The 22,829-nt window shown below is 40.6% G+C and overlaps 1 protein-coding gene across 3 annotated transcripts; it reads left to right on the top strand.

Moving 5' to 3' along the window:
* Nucleotides 1-1,487: 1,487 nt before the first annotated feature.
* On the top strand, nucleotides 1,488-17,024 carry scarb2a (scavenger receptor class B, member 2a). Of its 3 annotated transcripts, XM_063490171.1 has the most exons (15): nucleotides 1,488-1,573; nucleotides 3,733-4,037; nucleotides 4,606-5,167; nucleotides 9,363-9,520; nucleotides 9,695-9,842; nucleotides 10,093-10,287; nucleotides 10,808-10,899; nucleotides 11,724-11,843; nucleotides 12,197-12,375; nucleotides 13,917-14,035; nucleotides 14,945-15,018; nucleotides 15,148-15,199; nucleotides 15,290-15,442; nucleotides 16,480-16,527; nucleotides 16,855-17,024. In XM_063490171.1, the coding sequence occupies exons 3-15, from the start codon at nucleotides 5,045-5,047 to the stop codon at nucleotides 16,984-16,986; spliced, it is 1,593 nt and encodes a 530-aa protein (XP_063346241.1). In that variant the 5' UTR covers nucleotides 1,488-1,573; nucleotides 3,733-4,037; nucleotides 4,606-5,044; the 3' UTR covers nucleotides 16,987-17,024. The 3 variants fall into 3 exon arrangements, with proteins under 3 accessions (XP_063346241.1, XP_063346243.1, XP_063346240.1); XM_063490170.1 differs by lacking the exon at nucleotides 1,488-1,573 and having other exon boundaries at nucleotides 3,664-4,037; XM_063490173.1 differs by lacking the exons at nucleotides 1,488-1,573; nucleotides 16,480-16,527 and having other exon boundaries at nucleotides 3,663-4,037.
* Nucleotides 17,025-22,829: the final 5,805 nt, after the last annotated feature.

Raw genomic sequence — 22,829 nt, 5'->3', positions numbered from 1 at the left:
TAGAGACTTCAGTATATGTTAGACTGAAATATCCCAGCAATTTAATGAAGTTTACATTCGTGGCACTCACAGCATAAAGTGTAATAGCTTTGGTAATCTCCCCCAGTTTTCCCAGTTTTATTCAATACAATATACTGACAACTACTGGTCCTCTGATTTCACATCAAGCTCAGTCATCAAGTCACATTTCCATTTTCTTTTTCCAATGTGTAATATCTGCAACATAACCAATGGCATTTACGTCAGCCTAATTCATCCATCCACCCATTGTCTTAGCTGCTTATCAAGTTCAGGGTTGCAGATGCAATAATTAGCACATAAAACCATACAAGGCTACCATACTGAACTAACAGGGAACACAGTAAACGTCAGCATGTTAGCACAAGTTATGAGGATGTTAGCGTGCTGATGTTGGCATTTAGGACAGTCTTAGTTTTCCATTTACAACTGTCTTAGTTCAGACACACCTCTTTGTCCCTGTTTACACGTGAAGATATAACCTGCAGCTACTTTTGTGAAGCTGTGAGGGTGTTGGCTGTATTATTCGTACAGTGCTGCTGATGAATACACTGAAAATACATTTCAGTCTAAAGACTTGAATCATTGTTTGCATACCGCCTGTGTTATCTGACACCTTCTTTATCAGGTAAGATATGTTTACAATTGGCCTGTGAACAAATATCAGACAGGATTTACTCTTCAGCGGTGCCCATACTTGCAATAGAACCACACTTAATAACAACTTTCTGTTCACAATGTGAGACTAAACAGGGGCCAATGAGTGACTGACTCTAAACTGACTGACTCATTATAATTGTTGGGCGTGTGAGACTGGTGACCTGAAGTTGTTCCCAGGAAGCAATGTGAAGCGAAGTCCCGTTTCACCATGTAATCACGGACCAAGCTGACTCTGCAGAGTGACAGTTACGTTCATAGAAGACTTTCTTTTCCAAAGTCATGAATGGCCATTTGTTTAAAAATAATAGGGCTTGCTGTTCAACCACATTTGAACTTTAGCCATGTCTTCAAAGTACAAACCAAAAGCTATTGGTGTAGCCCTGTGGATGGGGGGGGGGGGGGGGGGGGGGGGGGCTCAAAAATGTGTCAGAATACAGTGAATGATCTATGTGGACAACAGACACTAGTTTGAAGAACTTGTGTGAAATTATTTACCCTACGGATAAGAGGCTTCTTGTTGGGGTATGTATAAATAGTTTCCTTTATCTCACCATAAGCCCCATTATTTGTGTAAAACAGTTTTTTGTCAGCTTTCAAAGTTGGATGTCTTCTGCCTCCAACAAGTCCAGCAAGAAAAAAAGACAAAAAAAAAAAAAAGACATCAGTGTCGCTCTGCTGACCGAACATAAAAAGAGACCATTACAAAGGTTGAACTGTTTTACCCCGCTTCACCCTCCCACCCTTTCTTTTGGCAGAAACAATGTTGCGGCATTACTTGTTATCCTTCCCCCCTGATGATTTTCTTTAGCATTTTTTACTCTGCTTGTTTGAACAGATGCTGCCCCCTCCTGTAGCCCCCATCCTCTGGGATTGCCATAAGGCTCAGCACAATGAGGTAACACTCAATTTCATTAATGGTGAGAGTCCGGTCCAGTAAGTTCCTTCCAGTAACAAACATCAAACAATGTATATCACTTCCTAAGAAAAACCTGTGCTCTTTTGTCCTGTTTTATTTATGAATGGATTATGAAAGAGGCCGCTGCATGACCTTGCTCACCTTACAGGCTGGCCATTACTGCATAGACAGCCTTTTATAGCAGGGTGAATCCTAACCTGTTGGCCACCGACCAAACATCAAATAACATCTAGTCAATAACAAACAGATTACTCAAGAGATTGGATCTCTTTCACAGGGGTCATTCAGATTTCACATTTATTGCAGAGAAGAGCTGCAACCACTGGGATAAATTTGTGAATGGGTGATTGAGCTGGGAAGCAGAGTCAGATTTAGCCAGGTTTTTCTTTTTAATATGTAAACTGGTGTCTGCACTGGTATCTCCTTTACAGCTGGTGTTGCCTGTAAATAAGGGTGATGGTGGCTCACACTGGCCAGTCCTGTTTCAGCCTCATGCTGTTTTCATACTAAAGAAATGTCATCTCTGACCTTTTCTGATTAAAAACATCATCACATTTCATACAGACTCTGCTAGCACAAGGTCCATTTTGAGAAGAACATTGTAAAATACCAAGAGACAAACATTAGAAAAACTACAGAAAGCTTCAGGAAAAAGTTGAGAAGAATCTTATTTTCACGAATTTCATCTGGTCATAACACATGGCTGAAACTTTAACATATTTAAAGTGAGATTAGTTAACCCTTTGCTGGCATTGTTTTGCAACAAGTGCTACCTGTTTATCTCTGTCCCTACTTCCAGGACTAATTCATACATACATACAGAATCAACATTCACATGAACAGATGTCATGTGAATACATGTACAGCAGTAGAAAAGGGTTTTAAAGCACTGACCCAAATTATTCAAGTGCAGCTGCAAAGTTCATGGCCCTGGAAAATGATCAGTGTCCCCAAAAATGTCATCATATTTTGAATGTTTAAAAATAGTAATTGGTGCAAAGCCCCACATACTTAAAAACAATGACATGACCTTGTGTAAAACCAACTAAAAATTTCTTCTGTAAAATACCAGTACATGTAGTGTGCCTTTACTGGAAGCAACTCACTGAGAAAATAGGCCTTCGGGGCCTTTTGATGAAAAGTTGCTCTATTACCCTGTTTGTAGAACTGCACACACGTAAGCATAAGTTTAATGTCATGGTCACCTTACATTCTTGTTCAGAGAAAAAGGGTGTGACAATAAACTTCACATGTAAGAGGCTGATCACAGAGTGTAAACAGTACTACATTAGGTAAATAGCAAGAGAACATGCCAGGACAGCTTCTCATGATGGGTGGTTATCAAGCGTCGTTTACAGCTTAACTGTTAGAACAAGCATGAAGTGGGCCTGCACATTTATAAAACGGGCAATAATCTATTATGCATCAAGAAGGAGGTATGAAGAAATATCTCTTTAATTTTTTACTTCCACACAGCTATTTTTTCAAACATTTAATTACTTTTAATTAGTTAAACTACACAAATAAACTTAAAAACAAGGAACTTCAGGGAACACATTTTTAAATCTTTTTTTTTAAACTTGCATGATCCTGGTGTTGTTATGTTTAATGAAACATGTCTACAAACAAAAAAAAAACAAACAAAACTGATGTGTTTCCTCGGGAAGTTAAAACTGACAATGGCTTGCATGCCAGTCATTTTAATTGTTCGTTTTCAAGTCTATATATATAGATATATATCTTACAAGAAGCACCTCAGACAAAAACAATATGAATCCAGGAAGCTCCTACTCAAATAATTTCCCAACTACACAAATACACTGATCTATTTAGATGCCCCAGTGTGTGTGAAATCAAGGCTTTACAGCTCTTGCACATCTGCATGTAACTAAACCAAACAGAGCTCATTGTTTTGTTTTAAAAACAGCTGTACTTTCCTGTACATGCTCTATAAAGGTCATTCATACGTGCTTTTTGTGTAGTTAAAGTAAAAACATAAATTTTGTCAACATGATCTGTTTTTGCTTGTATACAAGACCTAAAATATTACACTTTTGCCGGTATTTAATCGTCCTTTGCCTCACGATAACTTTGCAATACAAGCAATAAATCTTCCACATTCTTCTTGTTCTCCACAGCATCATGCGTGGGTTCAGCCGTGTCCTCACAAGCCGCTGAGAATCCACTTTCCTCCCAGCGGAGAGCGTCACATCGTCCGGTTCCCCCTTTATAGAAGCCCCGCCCAGAAATCAGTCGATGAATTCAACATCGTACTCACCAGCGTCTGACCAATCAGCGCCTGAAGGGGGTGGTCTCGAGACGGTGGTCCGGGAGGACGATAACCAATGAAAACGTCTGCTGGTCGGACAAAGGGCTCGCGTCAACAATCGTTGGTTGCTTGAATGGGACATTATTCATGTCCACGCGGTTCGTATTTAAGGAGGTAAGATGAGGCGAGATAGCGGTTTCCGTATAAAAAGTAACGGGTCCCGGCTGTCTGCACAGTTGATGTGATGTGCAGAGAAGCGAGCTGAAGGTGTTTCCTTCCCAAAGTCACTTTTCCCCAAAACGGTTACCGCCAGTATGTGCGGTGCAGCTCGGTCCCAGTAAGCGTGTTAAAAAGTCACCGGGTGTCACACTACCGGCGGCATGTGGATGTGCACGCTGCTGCCAAATCATTCATAACCCTGGTAGCACTGGGTGTACTACTGCCAGCTCGTGTTTCACTGTGACTTAAAATATAATCACAGTTGTTAAGCATTAACTCAAAGAGAAGCTGTCTGGGGTCATCTGGCTACAACAAAAGCAAACAAAGTGTGCGCAAAGACGCACAAAAAAATCGATATATAGAGAAATATAAAAACATAAAAAAGAAAGACAAAATAGACTGTTTTTGGTGTGTAGATGCATTATATATGTGTTTTGCTGTGTTTTTATGTGACTTCGGTCTTGTAAGAAAAACATCATCACTGCCGTTTCTTTCTCTTTGCACACGCCCACCGCCCCTGCAGCCTACCCAAACGACGCTGTTCGCCTCTCGCCTGACCGGGTACATTAATACGTAGAGGAAGGGGAGGAGGAGGTCAGCTCCTTTTCTGCGTCCCGGTGTACCGAGAGCTGCCGTTTCATTTCATCACCGCCTCCGAGCAGCTCCGTCTTCTCTCTCTCTAGGTACCAGATTTTAGTAGTATCTGGTATTTTAATGAAGAAGTGCCAACATTTTTGATACACATTTCCTCCTCCACCTCGCCGCTGCCTGACTGTGGAGCTCACGCCGGAGCCGTTAAGAGAGAAGTTTAAACCCTAGCTGCTGCTCAGGAGACTGCGGTTACACCGTCCCACACCTCCCCTTCGCCGTCTCTAGTTGAAGATTTTTGGAGAATACCGTCCAAAAGTTTTTGGTTTCTTTTTTTCTGTGTGCCAAGAGGACAGCAAAAGACGCCCGGCAGCATGACTCGGAGATCCTGTGCCATTTACGCCACCGGCTTCATCTGCGCTCATCTCCTGATAGTGGGAATCGCCCTGGTCGTGGCTCAAGTCTTCCAAACCATGATCCACAGCCGCTTAAAAAAGGTGAGTTGGATCTCTTAAAAAAAGAAGATTTCTTTACGTTTTCCCTTCATTTGCCACTCTTTACATATGTCACACACGAGGGGTTCAAACGTTCATAGCGTTTCGTCTGCAATAGCCAATCATGCACCTACACCTACAGCATCTCACCTGTGATGGCACATCCAGGGTCACACGACCGAGTAAATTGTATAGATTGAACTGTTCACGTTATTATGGGCTGTTTTTGCTGCATTCTGCCCCTCCAGCGATGCGGGATGAACCCAGAGCCTGCCCACCTTCACGAATCCGCAGGATCCGAGGCTTATACATTGTTTAAGTCGCCTTAAAATGCTCTGTGATTTCGAGGGTTTTGTTTTTTTACAAGCTTCAATTAAGACAGGCCATTTAACGTGTTTCGGTTTGTTTTAATGTTTTCCACAAAGACCGCTGTAGGGTAGAAATCCCCTGTAACTCCCACAGTGAGGGGGGAATATGATGAGGTGAGCTTGTCATGACCTTATCCCATTTCATAGTGATTCCTCTTATTTGTAGGCTACCTTAAACAGTTTTGTTTTGTTTTTTTTGCATCTGCCCCCGCTGGATTCAGTTTGCTTATATTAGATGGGGCTGATTTTTAGGGTGAAATGCGAGAAATGTATAATCTATCATCAGTATATCATTTCATAACCTTTCCAGTACCAGGCAATGACCTGATGGCACATTTCTGTTCATACAGGCACCATGCACTGTCTTTTTCAGGTGTTAGGGTTCTGAGAGGGATCATCGGTGGTAGTAGTAGTAGTAGTAGAAATCTAGTTTGGGGGGTGGTCTGCAGGTCTGGAGGGATATGGGGGGAAGGGAGTTGAGTGAGCGGGCAGGTGGAGACTGAGAGTGGTGGATCTATATCTCTCTCTGCATGGTGTAGAAGTCGTCGTTCTTTCTGAAAATCAAGCATCCAACTTTTATAAATCAGGCAAATCTGCAACTATTTGATTGATAAATCCTCACGTCTTGCCAAAGATAATTGGCTCTTTGGTGAAGTAGGTCCTAAAAATACAGCTGCACGCAGTCCAATCCTGTACATTTCTTAAATTGCAGCGCTGCTTTATTTTGTGTCTTTGCTGTGAGCACAATTTTCTTGTGCAATTTTATCTGAGTAAAAATTACTCAACATAAATGCTTAATTTTAGTGGGTTTCAGTTTTGTGTAGTGATTTTACAAAATAACATTCACTTGAAAAATAAGTCAGGCTAAACATTTGTGTTTTACTGTATTTGGATTCAAATTTAGACAGAAACAGCTTTTGCTTCAAAAACCTGCTTTCACCATTGGACTTTTGCAGTTAAGTGTCTGCATGCTTGCGGACTGGTGGGACATTAGGGGTGGGTCAGCCTGAACCATGGATGTCTGCTTTTTATTGTAGTTTAGGACATGGTTGGGGTGATGGAGCGGGGGTGCTGCCAGTTGACACCCTCTCTCAGATAAACCTGCTGCTCTCTGCCCTTTAAAATGCCTCACATTCCTCTTACTGACACAAATTGTGTTGAATGCCCTCTTCAAATCATTATCAGTACTTTAAAACCTCTCTGCCTTTTCTTTCCTGCTTCAAAAAAATTGCATCTTCATGTTAAGGAGGAAAAGGCTAAAATCAGCTCAGCAGAAAGGTTTAACATTCTATTTGTTTCAAGTTGGTGGCTCAATAACTGCTGCCTCACTGACATGGTTTGCCCCTCCTGGGGTTAAATTTAGGTCGGGGTCGCATTTTTTCTCTCATTCGCAGTCACGGCACCATCCCAGGGGACCCAAATTAAGAGAGTTAGTCAAAGTTCATCAACAGGGGACCTAATTCTGATGTGGCTGGCGATTACATGAAATGACAGCATAGCTAATCCTCTTTCACCACAGTCTTCCCGTTGAGTTAGGCTGGCTTGTACGTGTTGAACCAACTCCAAACAAATCTATCTAATCTGACTTTAAATGCGTCTCTTTGTAATAAGAAGCAGCCGATGTGTTTGGGGCAAGTCTGCGTTACCTCCAGGCACAAACTCTTGAGTTTGTGTTAAGCCGGGTGTGGAGGAAGAGGCATAAAAGTCATGTGAGGAATTTGACAGACGTCTTGCCCTCTGGGGTATGATTTTTGTTAAGGAGCAATCTCTCCTAATTCCTTGCTGTTGTTCCAGGCTTGGCCTAGCCCAAGTCGTTCAGCTCAGATGACGAAACTGAAAAGAAGAGAACACCCACTCACGCCACTCCTCAGCTGTGTTTTCACTGTAGTATAAAAGCCTCCAAGACCAAGGTCATGTTGGTAAAACTCAAAATGTGGCACAGTTTAAATGTAAAAGCTTCAACACTGTGGAAGCACAAAGAGAAATTTACAAAAGCTTTTATTTTTACAATGCTTACAGTGTTTGTTTTTCTTCTTTTGCTGATCAAAGCAGGAGCTTGTGACGCCACACCTTAGTTGTACCTGAAGTTGCTTGCCAAAGGTCCAATTCATTTCAATTTTTCCACCAGCGAATAAAAGCAGCGTGTCTGTGTGTACTGAAAAACCTCCCTGCTTTGTCCATTGGCTATTTTTTTCAAAGTTTTTCTGAGAGATAAATAATGTTAATACAACTTTGATGAAGGACTTTCCAAAGACCTTTGTTCAAGGTTTGGCAAACACAGGGATCCATGCAGGCTGACGTCACAGACGGTCTCACAGAAAAAGCCCGACGTTGACTCAAACCTGTTTCGAAAGTGAGACGCTTTCTTTTAAAAGGGAACAAATTGGGTCATTTTTGCTTGCTGTTTAGCGCACGGACACATCTTATGATGGTAGCACTCTTTCTCACTTCATGCAGTTTTATTTGAGCTCTTAATTAAGAAACAGGATCTTCAAAACTCAAGAGAGTCTCACTTAAGTACCTCAAGTTCTGTTCTTCCTCATACTGGATAGTCATCTGCCTGGGATGTCAGACTGAAAGTAATTATTCACCATTCACAATTTTAGTCTCTGAATAATTTACTTTGCAGTATTTTTCACAGAATAAATACTAATTGGCAAAGAAACTAATTGCTGGTTGTAGTCAGGCTTGAACAGAAGACAAAAAGGGTCAAATCTTTAATCTCATCAACACCAAATCAGCTAAATTAGTCTTTTTCACTCAGTTGTAGTTTGCTTTAATCTTATGTTCCCCTCTTTAATCAGTTGTCCCACTTGATCAAAGTAGATATTTTAGCTGACCCCTGTGATAATCTGATATGTGGTTTTCTTAAGCAGGAAAAAAGGAACTGATGTAACAAAGCTCGGAAAACAATAGCTTTAAGTAAAACAAGATGTTAACCCAAACAGGAAGTGCAGCCACACCTTAAGCTATAGTTTCACAACAGTAAGTGCCCGTGAGAAGCCACAGAGGACAATGTATAGGATCTCTAAAGAGCACCGCTCAGCCGACAAATCATTTGAGGAATGAAAGACACAGACGGAAGTGGGTCATTTCTCCACACTAAGTTTAGAAAACTGGCAGGAATGGGAGAAAAAAAAAGGGTTTGCTTGTTTTTTCTGGTCAACAAACGGTCAACATACTGGAAGGTCTTTAATTTTCTTTTTACAGCTGGCAGTTCAAGTTAATTGTTACCGTTCCTCATGTTCAGCCATGTGGTGTCCAGGTTAATGTTACAGACAGTTTATGTACTAGAGACCTTCATTTTTGTTTAGGTTTTTTTCCATAGGAGTTTAGCCAAATAATCTGGGAAATGTCTGAAGCTGTTTTCAGCATTTTTGTGGTCATTTTGTTTTTCTGTATTTTGGCTACAAATCTTACCTGACATCCTGCATCCAGTATGATGGCTAACGCCACTAAGTGCAATGTTTTCTCATTCCAATATGCAAGTAACGTGGGCGGACTGAAAGCCCACTGTCAGATTCTTGCCTAGGCTTGCTGAAGTTGGAGCTCAGTTTTTGCTAAGACTGGCTGGCTGTGCTGATGGTTTTTCAGCTGTGAAGGACTTTCCTCTGCTTCCCTCTGGGTTTTGAGGTGTTGGCCCGGCACCAGCTCCTTGCTGAAAGGTGCCATGTGTTCTTTCAGATGGCCCTCTTTGAGACTAGAAAAGGGTTTTAAAAGCACTCCTAATATCAAATGCAGCGCAGCAACATTCTCATCACTTCATGCTTTGGGAGACATTATTCCCGTTTTTCCTGTTTTTGAATGTTTTTTTTTTCTTTTGTTGATAGGAAATTACTTTAACAGAGAAGAGCCAAGTGTTTGAGTCATGGAAGAATCCACCTCCACCTGTTTATATGGAGTATTACTTCTTTAACGTCACCAATCCAGAGGTGTTCATGGCAGGTGGGAAGGCATCTGTTAAACAGATCGGACCTTATACTTACAGGTTAGTTTGTGAAGAAATTTAAATGTGTCTGTAATATGTAATGTTGGAAAAGTGAAATATTTTAACCATGTTTGTAAAAGCCCTGTTTAAGGAAACCCATCTGAATTTATTTTGATGTGTGAAATCAAAACAAAAGAAACTTGGAATAACTGACAAATGTCCTGTCCACACCAGGGAGTACAGGCCACGGGAAAATGTAACCTTCCTGGAAAATGGCACCAAGGTTTACGCCTTGAACCCAAAGACTTTTGTCTTTGTGCCTGAGAAGTCCGTCGGAGACCCACAGGTTGACATCGTCAGGACTGTCAACATCCCGTTTGTGGTGAGCGAATGGATTTCTATGACTAGAAGCAGAAAGGTCATGTAGATTTTGGACGACATTCAAACGCATGTTCCCAAAATTTTCATTGTGGCATTTTCATTTTTTTGAACGGATAAACAGAAGGCACCAGGCCAAGGAAGATGCAACTAATGACTCAGTGATCTTTTCCACTGTGTGTGATGGGAGAACTCTCACCTTTTGCCTCCAGCCTTCTGATGGTAGCATTGTTCTCTTTGTCCGTCTTCCTTAGGCGATAATGAACGAGCTGAAGTCCTACTCCTTCTTCTTGCGAACTATTGTTTCCATGTACATGAACGGCCTGGGTATTGAACTGTTCATGACCCGCACTGTGCACGAGGTTCTGTGGGGCTTTAAAGACCCTCTTCTCACAAAAGTCCACTCCATGAAGCCTGAAGTAGATGAATATTTTGGGCTAATGTGGAAGGTAAGCTCAGCTGCCATTTAAGTTTTACTCACTTTGTTGTTTCCAGAGATTTTTTTTCTCTTGTTGTTAGGGGTTAGTCACACAAGGAAAAACAAGAGGAAGTCTGTGGTAATGTCATGTAAGAAAATTCAGAATGCTCACATGCTGATGGATGACACTTTTATTTCCTGTTTATAGAATATTGTTTGCAACTTAGCGACGCCAGAACCACGTGATCCTGAGTGTAGCATTTAGAGTGACTTAAAGACAATTACTAATTTGTTAGTCAGTTTTTTGTTTTTTTGGTAAAAGAAAATTTATGTATTTGGCCTTTTTTGAGATCTGATCAGTTTGTTGTTCAAAATATTGAATTAAACTGAAGTTTAATCTTCACTTGGGTACTTGTGGTTGCACTAACAAATACAAAGCTGAATTAAATTTTTTTTTTGCTGATGTTCTTATAGCAGCAGAATATCTGTTTACCATCCCGCACAGTTTTCTATCACAGCAACTGACAGCAGTTTTATTGTCTGTCCAACAGAAAAACGGCACCCATGAAGGAGAGTTTGTGTTCCACACCGGTGAGCAGAATTACTTGGATTATGGGAAGATCGACACGTGGAATGGCCTGAGGTAAAAACTCATACAGGGCACTTTCAATTGTCTTTATATAAACTGTTTTATTTTCATTGTTTCTTGAATGGTAGGAAACACTTTCTAGCCAGCAAATGGCTTCCTCTTCCTTCCACGCACCTTACTAGCATTTAATACGTTATGCAATGTTCATCCGAAAGTCCAGAGGGGATAGTCTTTGCTCCCTGGCTTTAGGGGGAGAGGGGTTGCAAAATGGATATTTGGATATCCACATCAACCTTGCACTTTGAATGTGTGTTTAGAGTACTGTGTGTGCTGAAAAAAAGTACTCACTTTGATGAAGCAATACAGAAATACTCGGTTTCTGACACAAAAACGGCCAAACTATACTGAAATTCCTTGTTCGTACAAAAATGGCTGCTGTTGTGGTGACTCTGTAGCACAGTGGTGGTATGGGTGTAATCGCAGTCAGCAGTTTGATTTTTCAGCTCGAGAGACCTTGATAATTCCCTGCTTTCTATTCACTTGTCGTATAATACCGGAAATGTGAGTAAGGCCAAATGCCAAAAACATAATGTCCAAAGAATAGGAGCTGTGAGAGATATGAAATATTTATGGGTTTTTCCCCTGTTTATTTCAGCATTTAGGAAGATTGTATTGTTGTAGAAGGTGAAGGCTGAGAACGGGTTGCAAAATAATTCTGAGGGAGAACTGGGGGGGGGGGGGTTAAAGGTTAAATGAGTATAATTTCTTTTAGTATTTGCTTTTTTGTGGAACTGCAAACTAGAGCAGTACTAATACTTGTTTGTTTGGGGGGGGGGGGGTTTAGTACAAATTAATATCTGGTTCTTCTTGATCAACAGGGAAATGTCGTGGTGGTCATCCAATCAGAGCAACATGATCAACGGCACCGATGGCGCAGTTTTCCACCCGCTGATAAACAGGAACGAGTTGCTCTACATCTTCGCTGCTGATCTCTGCAGGTGTGCATGCTTATGTGGCTTTAAATTTGTTTACAGGCAAAGCACCCGGTGGGGTGAGAACAAGAACTTCAACTGAGGTTAATGAAAGGAAATGCCAACTGAGTCGCACAGTGTGTGCTTACAAACACACTGATAGGGACAACTTCTGAGAAGGCATCCAGTGGAAACACAGGTGGAAAGAGTTAGGCCCGGACATGCCAAGATAGAACAGGAAATGAGCGTTGTCATTCTTTATTCTGTTTAGAAGATTTGTAAATATAAAGAGAACTATTTCCTTCTTGAATGGCACTTGAGGTCTTTATTAAACCCATCCTGAGGTCCTTAAGTGATGAGCGCTTTCTTTCTCTCCTCAGGTCTATTCATTTAGCCTACGTGGAAGACGTGGAGGTGAAAGGGATTCAAGCGTACCGCTTTGCACCCCCTAATGACGTCCTCATGAGCCCCAAAAACAACCCCGCTAACGCGGGCTTCTGTGTGCCAGCTGGTGACTGTCTCGGCACCGGGGTGCTTAAAGTCAGCGTTTGTCGAGAAGGTAGGAGCACCGAGCCATCCCACCGTCAGCCTCTCCCTTGCCCCAATTACCCAATTCCCCCACACACTGGCCCCATGACACATTTTTGTTTTTCTCCTCATTTCCCCCACCCCTCAAAAAAAAAGGTCCTTTCAGTCAGCAACCCTGTGCCCTGGCTGCTATCTGACATTCCCACTGTTTGAGCAGGCCAGATTTTACTCAGTGGTTCAATAATTAACTGTGCTGACTGAGGGTGGGGGGGTTATTGAACTATTTTATGGTGGTTATTAAGGGGAGTACGGTTGTTCTGATAACATGATCTTAACTGGGCTTTAAGGAAAGATGCTATACCGTAACCTCTAAACTTTCCTGTTTGTTCATTTGATTAATTACTTTTATAGTTTTATTACATTTGAGTGAAAAAAAAACCACACTGTAAGAGTCTTAAATAGGAAATGTTTTATGGTTTTATATTAGGCTCTTCTGATTAAACTCAGCCATAATCGAACACGATTGGCTGTTGGCATCGCTTCCTGCAATTCAAATGTAAAGGAAACTCTGGTGTGGTGTGACGCTTCAGCCAATCAACATCAAGGCCTGCCGTGATATACAAAGTGGTGTCATCCTGAAACTGTCTGAGTGCTGTAACCACAAGAAAAAAAACATTATTCACTGTAGCAGTGCTGTGACAGTTACAACCTGCACCCACCTTTTTTTTTTTTCTTTTTTTTCCCTTTTTTTTTAAACTTGTGTGGGTTTTAGAAACAGCAGCTTTCAAAGGTTAAATTAATATAGTAAAAGGAAATTTGTTTAGGCTACAATCAAATGAGATTAAATTCTCAAATCAGATCTTTAGCACAGACTGTCCACGCAGCAAGTGTTCAAGATTTGTGCATGCAGACATCACCGACCCATCTCCATAATTGGAGACTCGGCTTTCCAACGTGGCTTTTCTTCCAGCATTTCTTGTACCGACACTTTGTCTGCCAGAGGGTCCAGACTGAGACGAAAAGATGAGGATGTTGCATTTCAAACCACATCTAAATGTTTTTTTTTTTGTTTTTTATCTGATGTGGAGAAATATTTAGTCCTCAACACTTTCTAAAATCTAAATATGTTTTAAAGAAAGAAAAATCCAAGTTTCGTTTTGTTTGACTGAATGAAAACGACTATTTATACTTTACTCCTATGGCAGAGCATCCTTCATAGCACGGTGTTTCTGTTTTGCTAATGCGTCATTTTTGAATGTGTGGAGTCATTTTAAGTAAGGTCTCCTTTGCTAAAGGACTGATTACATTAGTTTTCTTGTTTGTTTTTTTTTTTTAAAGAAAAGTAGCGTTCTCAGCTAATCATTACCAACGCTCAATAAAACCTAAAACACACATTCATTAGCTATCATTTCTATTATATCGTTTACAGTCACGGGTGCATGTTTACATCACACAAAGCACTAGCTGTTATCTCAAGTTATTACTTTTATCGTTTTTCCTTGACCGTTGCTGTTTTAATCTTTAGATAGAAATATGACGCAACATGTTTATTTCTGATTTGTTTCCCTCAAGGCGCTCCCATCGTGGTGTCCTTCCCACACTTTTATCAGGCTGACCCCGCTTACATCAACGCCATCGATGGCCTTAACCCCAACAAGGAGGAGCACGAGACGTATCTTGATCTGCAGCCGGTATGTTGAACACAGTGCTGTTATCATGACTAATGAGTGTGTAATGGACTTCGATCTGTCCTTCCAAATTAGAGTGGTTGCTTTATGATTTTTTTTTTTTTTTTTTTTTTGAGCGGGGGTTAATCGCTCTATTTGTTTTTGTTCCGACTTCATTTTATTTTGTGTTCGGCTTACGTCATTATAAGTAATTTTACTGATCAGTGCTCAACACTCATGCAACATTATTTTTTGTTTTTCACTCCTATAAAAAAATAATAATGTTCAGCTATATTATTATTATAGTTTGAATTGTTATTGCTATTGTACTGATCATCCCTACCACATAAACAGGGCATCACTTTAACAGTGAGTGAGTTAAATTAAGTCTTTTACTTGAGTTTTTTTTTTTTTTTATCTTTATATTTTCATACATAAGTCACTTTTCAAATTGCACGTGATGTTAAAATAACAGATTTAGCTTTTTTTTTGTGATCTACTTTCGCATCAGAATGGCCCCACCACCTTCCTAGTTTCTGCTGACAAATGCTCAGAGCACATACTTGCGGTAGCATTGTGACTCGGTGGCTAAGAGTTTCACTTCCTGGTTAAATAAAGATTCAAATAATATACAAAGATGGAAAGACGACAACAATGAGCATTCTTCTGACAATGGGGGGAGAAGAATATCTATGTGATATCATGCGTACAGTAATCCAAACAAGGAAAAGAAAGAGTTCAAACAATAGCTAAAGTATCTCATAGTTTGGGAATTATAAACATATATTTTTCTGATACTGTCTAACTTGGCCTCTAAATTCTGTTGTTTAGTTTTTCGGGGGGTTTTCATGCTTGTTGCTGCAGTTTTTCTTAAAAGAAAAAGAGAAAATTAAACTTCTTCCCCAATTTTTGTCTTCGCTCTCCTCTTCATAGACGACAGGAGTTCCCATTCGTGCCTGTAAGAGAGCTCAGCTCAACATCATTCTGAAGAGAGTCCAAGGCTTTCCGTAAGTCAGGCTTTGTTGAACTCTGATCCACTGTTTACTGTTGCCACATACACTGTGACACCATTTCAGCCACATGTTGAGCCAGATGTCTCCCCCTGACCTCGCCGTGCTTGTCTTTCTGCCCCGCAGCAAAACGAAGAACATCACCGAGACCATTTTCCCCATCATGTTCGTCAATGAGGTGAGGATCTAATCTTTTAGCACAGCTTAACGTGTTTGACTAACCGCGAGTGAACTGCTTAGTCAGCACTGTCATCTTTCACAACTCTAGACGGCGACTATTGACGATGAGTCAGCAGCCCAGATGAGGTCACTGCTCCTCATCGTGACTCTTGTGTCCAACTTCCCCGTCCTCATCGTGGGCTTGGGCATCATCCTGCTGCTCGTGTTTCTCGTCTTGTTCTGCCGAAACCGCCAGAAGAAGGTAGGGACTGCCACATTCTGCCGTGAACTAATCTGCAGTAATGATAGAGTTACTCTGTTTTGAGGTGTGTGCTGCCCACTGACATTATCTCACAGTATAACTAAGTCTGGTAGTTAGACGTTAGTCATAAGTTGCAGTAAACACTAGTCTTAAAGGTTTTGATCATTTGGTTCTTGCATGGACAACAACTTCCTCCACCATTGACCCTGAGGAGCTGCAGGTTTAACCCACAGCTACGTGCATGTTAACTAACACATTGCATGATATCTGAGCAGCAAAGTCAGCATGAGCAGTTTTCCACAATACGAATGGATCATGTGATGCGGGTTGGGGTTTTTTTTTCCCCTTGTTGAATGTTCCCTAACAGCTGATGCATGTTTGAATTCAGGAAGCAAAAGTTGTCCAACATTTCCTTTCAGCCAGACCAGACATGAATGTGGCGTAGTAGCTGCAGTTCATTGAACGATAGTAGCCTAGAGATGATGTACAACACGTTCCCCCTGTTATCTCTAACAGTGCAGGACTGCTAGTTTGAAGCCCCAGCTCTCAGATTATTACAGTTTGCTATTCTGTGTGCAGAAGGAGGCCTGCTACATGTTACAGGAATAGCTTGAAGAAATATTTGCTTCTGTGGCTAATCTCTTAAATGAGATTGATACCACTGTGTGCGTCTCTGCGTGGCCACATATGAAACTTAATCGTGAGGACAGCTTGCCTAGCTTAGCAGAAAAAAATAGAAACAGAAATTTACCTGCTGGCACCTACTTCTCTGGCTTTTGATTACACAATATGAATAATCTGAGAGATTTGGAGATGGAGCCAGGCCAGCTGTGCACCCCTGTGCTAAGCCGAGCACTGTCTCGTCTACAAAAGCAAATATTTCCAAGAGCTGTTCCTTAGCATACGCATGTGCATCCAAGTTAGATGTCAGCACAAAGAGGATGTTGATGCTTAATTGCAATGTGAAGAAATGTTGTATTAACCATGTTCTAATTTTAATTTTCTGTAACCCCCCCTTTTTTCCTTTTCTGTTTTAGAATGAAGTAAAACGTATTGATTTTAATGAAGCTTTTCATTCTTTTGCTGTAAGTCTTCAGTTTTGCCTTTTTTCTGTTCTCCTTTTTAATTTGTTATCCACCATCTCTCATTGTTATCATTTTAATTATCATTATGGGACATTTTCTCACCTCACAGTAATTATCATTATTATTATTATTGTTATTATTATTATTAATATCCCTAATTTAAGTTAATGTTTCTGTGGTGGCTTTGTTTTTGTACAGCTGGTGCACATTTGCATTGTAGTGTAACATTTCAGAGCATTTATTCATATCTTTAATGTTAATAAGCGGACTTTTTGCCACTTCTGTTGTTTGCACTGACGACGTCTATCCTCGATTCTCCCCACGCAGACGGCGAAAGATGACACGGCCTACACTCCGGTCAGCGACAAAACGGACGAATCGTCAGAGACGCCGGCCAGCCAGCCAATGAAGAACGGTTCCTACATTGCCATGTCTCCAGTGGAGGCACAGAAGTGTTGATCGAGGATCCCCTCAGGAAGGGGGCTGAGGAAGCAGAACGGGGGATTCACGTTATAACGGGCGGGTGGGGGGGTTGCATAAACAGTGGGCTCATTTTCACTTCACTTTGGGGGTTGGGGAAAGCGGTTGGACACAAACCCCAGTAATTGTTTAGTCAACAAAGACATTGCTCCTCTCACTGAGCCTTCTTAAGACTGTCTGTCCTCCTCCACTCTACCTGCTGAGCATGGCCCTCTATGCCTGCTGCAGCACAACCAACAACCCCGCACTCTAATCCTCATTTCTGTCCTGGTTGGCCCTAAAAGATAAAGGGACTCTGGCCGGGTGGGCTCGGCCAGGACGCAGCTTTCTTTATTTCCTGTGATCTTCTGAGGGAACATGGTAGCATACATAGGTGTCACTCTAGCACTCTGATGCATGACCTTCTGAGCAAAAATTTAACGGTTAACAAGTCACGCAGAGCATACACGGGAACAACAGTGGGGGTGTTGTTACTGTTGTATTCCTTCTCTATCCTGTCAGTCAGTGTTGTCCGAGGAGAAAACTTTAAGCCAACAGATTAGAAAATCCCTGCAGAGTAAACTCTGAGCTCCTGAGCTTAGAAGACTTGACGGTTTTCCTAGCCTGGTATTTTCTTTTATACGTGGAACAGACTGAGCCAAACCATTTGCCTTTTTTCCTAAGATAATGAAATAGTACAGAGACACACAAACACACACACAGGACTTCTAGTATCAGTCAGTGAACGTGTGTGTGGACCTTATCTTACACTTCAGTGTCCTGTTTTCATGGACGACATGCAAATATTTTTTTCCCCTAACATAATCGTGATAAAGTGAAACACCGGAAATAGTTTTTTTGTAATTGCTTCCTCCTTGACTCATTTTTATTTGTCTTTCCCAGGAGAATAAACACTGGTTTAAAAATGGAATTATTCAGACGTCAGCTATATCCGAGTCCTCAGTTGAGACCTTCACTCGTTAGCTGTAAAAGCGATAGGAAAAATGGCACTGAGCATCACTGAACACTTCAAAACAAAAAGGAAGAAAAAAATGAACACCCACAGAACTTACGAGGGAGTCTTGAACCAGTTTTCTGCCTTACAATGGTTCAGCGTGTTCTTTATTTTCGTGCATCGTTCAAATAAGCTGGAAAAATCTTGTACATATGTAAAGGGGAACTGATGAAATACCTCTGACCAAATCCAGCAAGCAGTCCTTCTCGGTGTGCTGAAAGACACTAATCTTGCTCTGGTGTTCGCGCTCCTGCACGTCTACACTGTTACATATTAGAGAAAGCACAATTTGGATTGCTGAAACCAGTCCTCACACAAGCCTACCGTTTTGTTTTGTTTTTTTTTGGGGGGGGGGGGGGGGGGGGGGGGGGGGAGGATTGTATTTTTTTTTCCTTTGGTCCTGTTATGTAAATGTATTTACAGCTGATCTGTCAAAGACACTGTCGTGTGCCGTGACCACTCGCTGTTCATTCAGTTTGCCAAGGAGCTATAGACATGGAAGGCAAACTCGGCACGCAGCGCTCGAATCACTGTCTGTCTTACATTTCACGTTTCACGTCAGGCACGCCTTCCAGCCCACAGGCGATGGAAGCCAGTGGGAAGTGAATTTAAGGCCATAATACTGTCTGCGTGGAAAAGTTCCCTGCACTTTGCCTGGAAATTGTGCCCTGTATATTTTCACTTCTTGTCTTTTTGTTTGTGTTTTTTGTCATGTTTTGTCCTGACAATGCAAAGTGGTCCATATGTTAAGAACATTTCAACAGTTTGTCCTGGCTAGTATTGCTTTTGATGGATGTTGTTGTAAATGGACAGCGGACATCCATGCCTCTGTGTTACTTGTGTTCAGCACAAGGAGTGTCTTCTTTTTTTGATATACTTTTGTATTTGTTATTGCTGCTAAAAATGCCATAACCTATGAACATGTATCTGTATGTGGGGTCCACATGTGCTCACATGAAATTTCGGGTTGAACCACAGGGGCTTTTTTTTTTTTTTTTTTTTTTTTGTACCGACCCTCTGACACCTGAGCACAAGAAACAAAGCCCACAGTTTGCTGCCATTTATTGGAATTAGAGCAGTTACAGTTATGAGTACAGATATTTTGTAACCTCTCTTTCATCTGTTGGCAGGTGATATGACCATATCACATGTATCTTTGGGGGTTTTATTAGCAAACAGTTCGCTGGAGGTTCTCAAAAGGGCCGAGCCACTTCAGTGTCATCTGGAAGGGGGCCGGAGTCGGAGTTTGGGTTTAATAACACTGTGGTCGAGAGTCCTTTAATGCAAGTTTGGAAAAGACACACATTTGCTTTCTGGTGAACATTTAGATGCCACTCTGTCCTTTCAGACTATGGCCTGCTGCCAGTTAGCATAACTTAGCTTGAAGCTAGGAAACAGAAAAAAGCTTGTCTTGCATTTCCAGCAGTAACAAAACCAATTCAGCATTTCCAAGACGGTGATCCATTTTGGTCATTATTTAGATAGCACAGACTGAAAATCTACTCTAAGAGCACTTAAGCCCTCAGTCGGTCCTTTCTGCGCTGTCCAATGAAGAAAAGCCACATTAGTTATAATCCATGCTTGTTGCTATTTAGTGGTGTAATCTTTCTTGGTCACGCTTTTCCATTATTCTGAGTAGCTGTAGCCTTCTAAGTCTCCAGAAAAGTTGTCCGAGGTGACCACTTACAATGCTGATGGGCTGATTTAGTATATAAAACACCTGTGTCCAGCTTTAATTTGTGGTATCCAAGATTTACCTTGCAAAAATAATTTAAAAAATTAAAATAATTCGGCACACAAATGTCAGGATCCTTCGCATGCCAGCTTTTTCCCTTTGTTTCCAGTTTCGGCGCTGAGTCAGACTAACCACCTTTCTCGCTATAGACTCAATGGACAGATAGTGGTATCAGTTCACAAAAGCAAATATTTCCAACAGTGTTGAAGTCTCATTCTGAAGTGAAATCAATTCACTCAAGGCCTTTAAGAAAGAAAGGAAAAAAAAAAATTTCCACACGCATGCGACCTCCACCCTGTGCAAACTCGCGGTTCATCGTTGTTCACCTTTTTAAAAATGTATCGACTTGAACCTGAAAGACCTTAATCCAGAGGATCGCGTGTGTGTGTTTGACCCATCACTCTCATTCCACTGTACTATACTGACCTTTGAGTCCGGTCCTTTAAGCCCATTGGCTCATTCCAACTTGACCAAAGATAACCCCTATAGATCTGCCCCGGCACTGTGTTTACTCTCCGCGATAATGTTACAAAACCTTTTTTTTTTTCTCCCCTCCTTCCTTAAACTTGTGCCACAACTTATGTGAAAGTATTTGAGCATTGTTGCAGGAACTTGAATGAGTGTATGTGCCTTTTACATCAAGGCGAGAGTTAAGAGAAAAAAAAGAGGAAATTTTTCATGTTTAATGGTATTAGTTTTATTTTCACCCAGTGCGAAACAAACAAAAGTGATCAATGATCTTTGTGGGCAGAGAAAAAAAAATCTCAGTATTATAAGACAAAGCAATACAAAGCTGTGTAAAATAAGCTGGATGTTTGCAAGTGGCCACAGAATATTTCAATATTTATGTTTTTTTCCTTTTCTTTTTTATTAGTATTGTAATATAGTAATTCATTTTGTATTTAGCTTTCTTTCTTTTTTTTTCCTTCCCTACACTGAAAAAAACTGAAGTATAAAAGATGGCCCAGTATGCCATACTGGGAACAAAGAGTCCTGTAAAGAGTCTGTAACGATGTTGGGGGTGGTTTAAGTTTTGGGTGTTTGTGTTTGATGAGTATGAGAACTTGTGCTTGTGGAATAATGAATTATTTCTGTCAAACTGGAGTGATTTTTACTGGAAGGCTGATTATCTTGACCTAGTAAAGCGGCGATATTGTGTAACATATCTAGATGAATGAAGCCCTCCTTCAGGGATGAGCACTAGTGCCATACCATCCTTTTTGTTGTTATTGTTTTTTTTCCCCCATTTCAATATCCTGAAGTCACTAACAGACATTTCCTTTATAGATATACTAATTTGTTTTGCTGCTGAAAATGACAATCTCCCTTGTCATGTTAGGTGCAAAATGATTTCAAAGTAATATTCATTTTTAGTTTTTGATAATTTACACTGCACAGATGTTTCTACAGTGCTTTTGTAAACATTTCTAGTGTATTTGCAAAAAAAAATAAAAGTGTAAAGTTTACACTGTCTTATGTCTTTTGTTTAAACTTCTGCCTTGAATAAGATGAAGCAGTATAGCTATGAGACTCATCTTTGTGTTGATGCAGTTTGGATTTGGCTCAAATATTCAGATTTTAAATTAAGCCTAAATATTGAATTTCTCAAATGTATTGATCAGAATTTAAGACTGAGAACAAAACCTGAATATTGGTTAATTTAATAGTGACAAAAACTCTTTGCTGCTTCTCAGAATCAAAGATTGTACTCATGTACATGCCACTTGTGCTTATTACCAAAAACATAGTTGTGAACTACTACTGCAAGCCAGGATGGATCTGTGTTTTTGATTTTAGCGTCAAATGTGAGGCCTCCTGTCTGACAGCTAAAGCCTGGCTGAAACTAGGTTAGGCAACAGGACAATGATCCCAAGCACATCAGCAAATCTACAACAGGATGGCTTAAAAAGAAAATCAAGGTGTTGCAACGGTCCAGTCAAAGTCCGGACTTCAACTGGATTGAAATGCTGGATTTTTAGCAGAGCTGTGCATAAATGAATGCTCAAACTTCAATGAACTGAAGCAACGCTGTAAAGAAGAGCAGGTCGAAAGTCGACCATAACGTCGTGAGAGACAGTCATGCAAAAACATTTAAAGTTATTGCTGATTAAAATAATTTTAGAACATTGTAAGGACCAGGTTATTTTTTCTTATATCCTAATACAGAAAATATTGAACTGAACTTCAAATTGAAGTTAAGAGTTAGCCCTCAATCATTGCTTTAAAAAGGAATTTCCACATTTCGCTACCTCTAGAACAAGTTTAGTGTTGCGTGTCTGAATAAACCAGGTTAAAGTCTTGAGATGTATCCTTATTAATATTTAAGCAGTGGCCTAAAGTTGGAGTTTCATGTTGTTTTACTGTGATAATAGACAAAAACAAAAAAACTGTAATAACTTATGACTTAGTCATTTGCTCTTTTTTCACAAGCAAATGGTTTTATTTAAATAACAAATAAGCCAATAAGCACTTTATGCTCTCAGTAACTACTTTTAAGCTAAAACACACACAGAGACATATTTTTGTGGGTTGTTTATTAATTGGAATTTCCAACTTTTTCTTTTCATAAAGCTTATAGTTGGGGCTGGATCAGGTGACCCTGAATCTTTTACCAGTACTGTCTTACTTGTAAACACACACACACACACACACACACACACACACACACACACACACACACACACACACACACACACACACACACACACACACACACACACACACAGAGTAACTGCAAAAATAATAGCATATACCAATAATCTTTAATATCAACAGCAGCATTCCAGCTTTTGATCAGCACCATGGACAACGACTGCAGTCAAATGTCGGGGAAAAGAACACATTCATCATAACCTCACACCATCTTCTTCAACTAGGCGACCACAAACTTGAAACAAATTTAGCTTTGCTAAATAAAGACAACTGTAATATCTATAAGCATGGATCAAAAGCAAGAAGTCAATTAAATGTCCTCACAGACTGACATTTACAACCATTTCCAGTGGACCAGCTTCCACACATATCACACACATATTAGAATATGAGTAAATATATTGAACATATAAGTGGTAACAATGTTTCAATTCTTTACAA

This window comes from Pelmatolapia mariae, linkage group LG12, assembly GCF_036321145.2.
Source record: "Pelmatolapia mariae isolate MD_Pm_ZW linkage group LG12, Pm_UMD_F_2, whole genome shotgun sequence".
NCBI classification, from domain to species: Eukaryota; Metazoa; Chordata; class Actinopteri; order Cichliformes; family Cichlidae; genus Pelmatolapia; species Pelmatolapia mariae.
The sequence above is the reverse complement of the archived record's forward strand: the minus strand, read 5'-3'. Positions and strand labels throughout refer to the sequence as shown.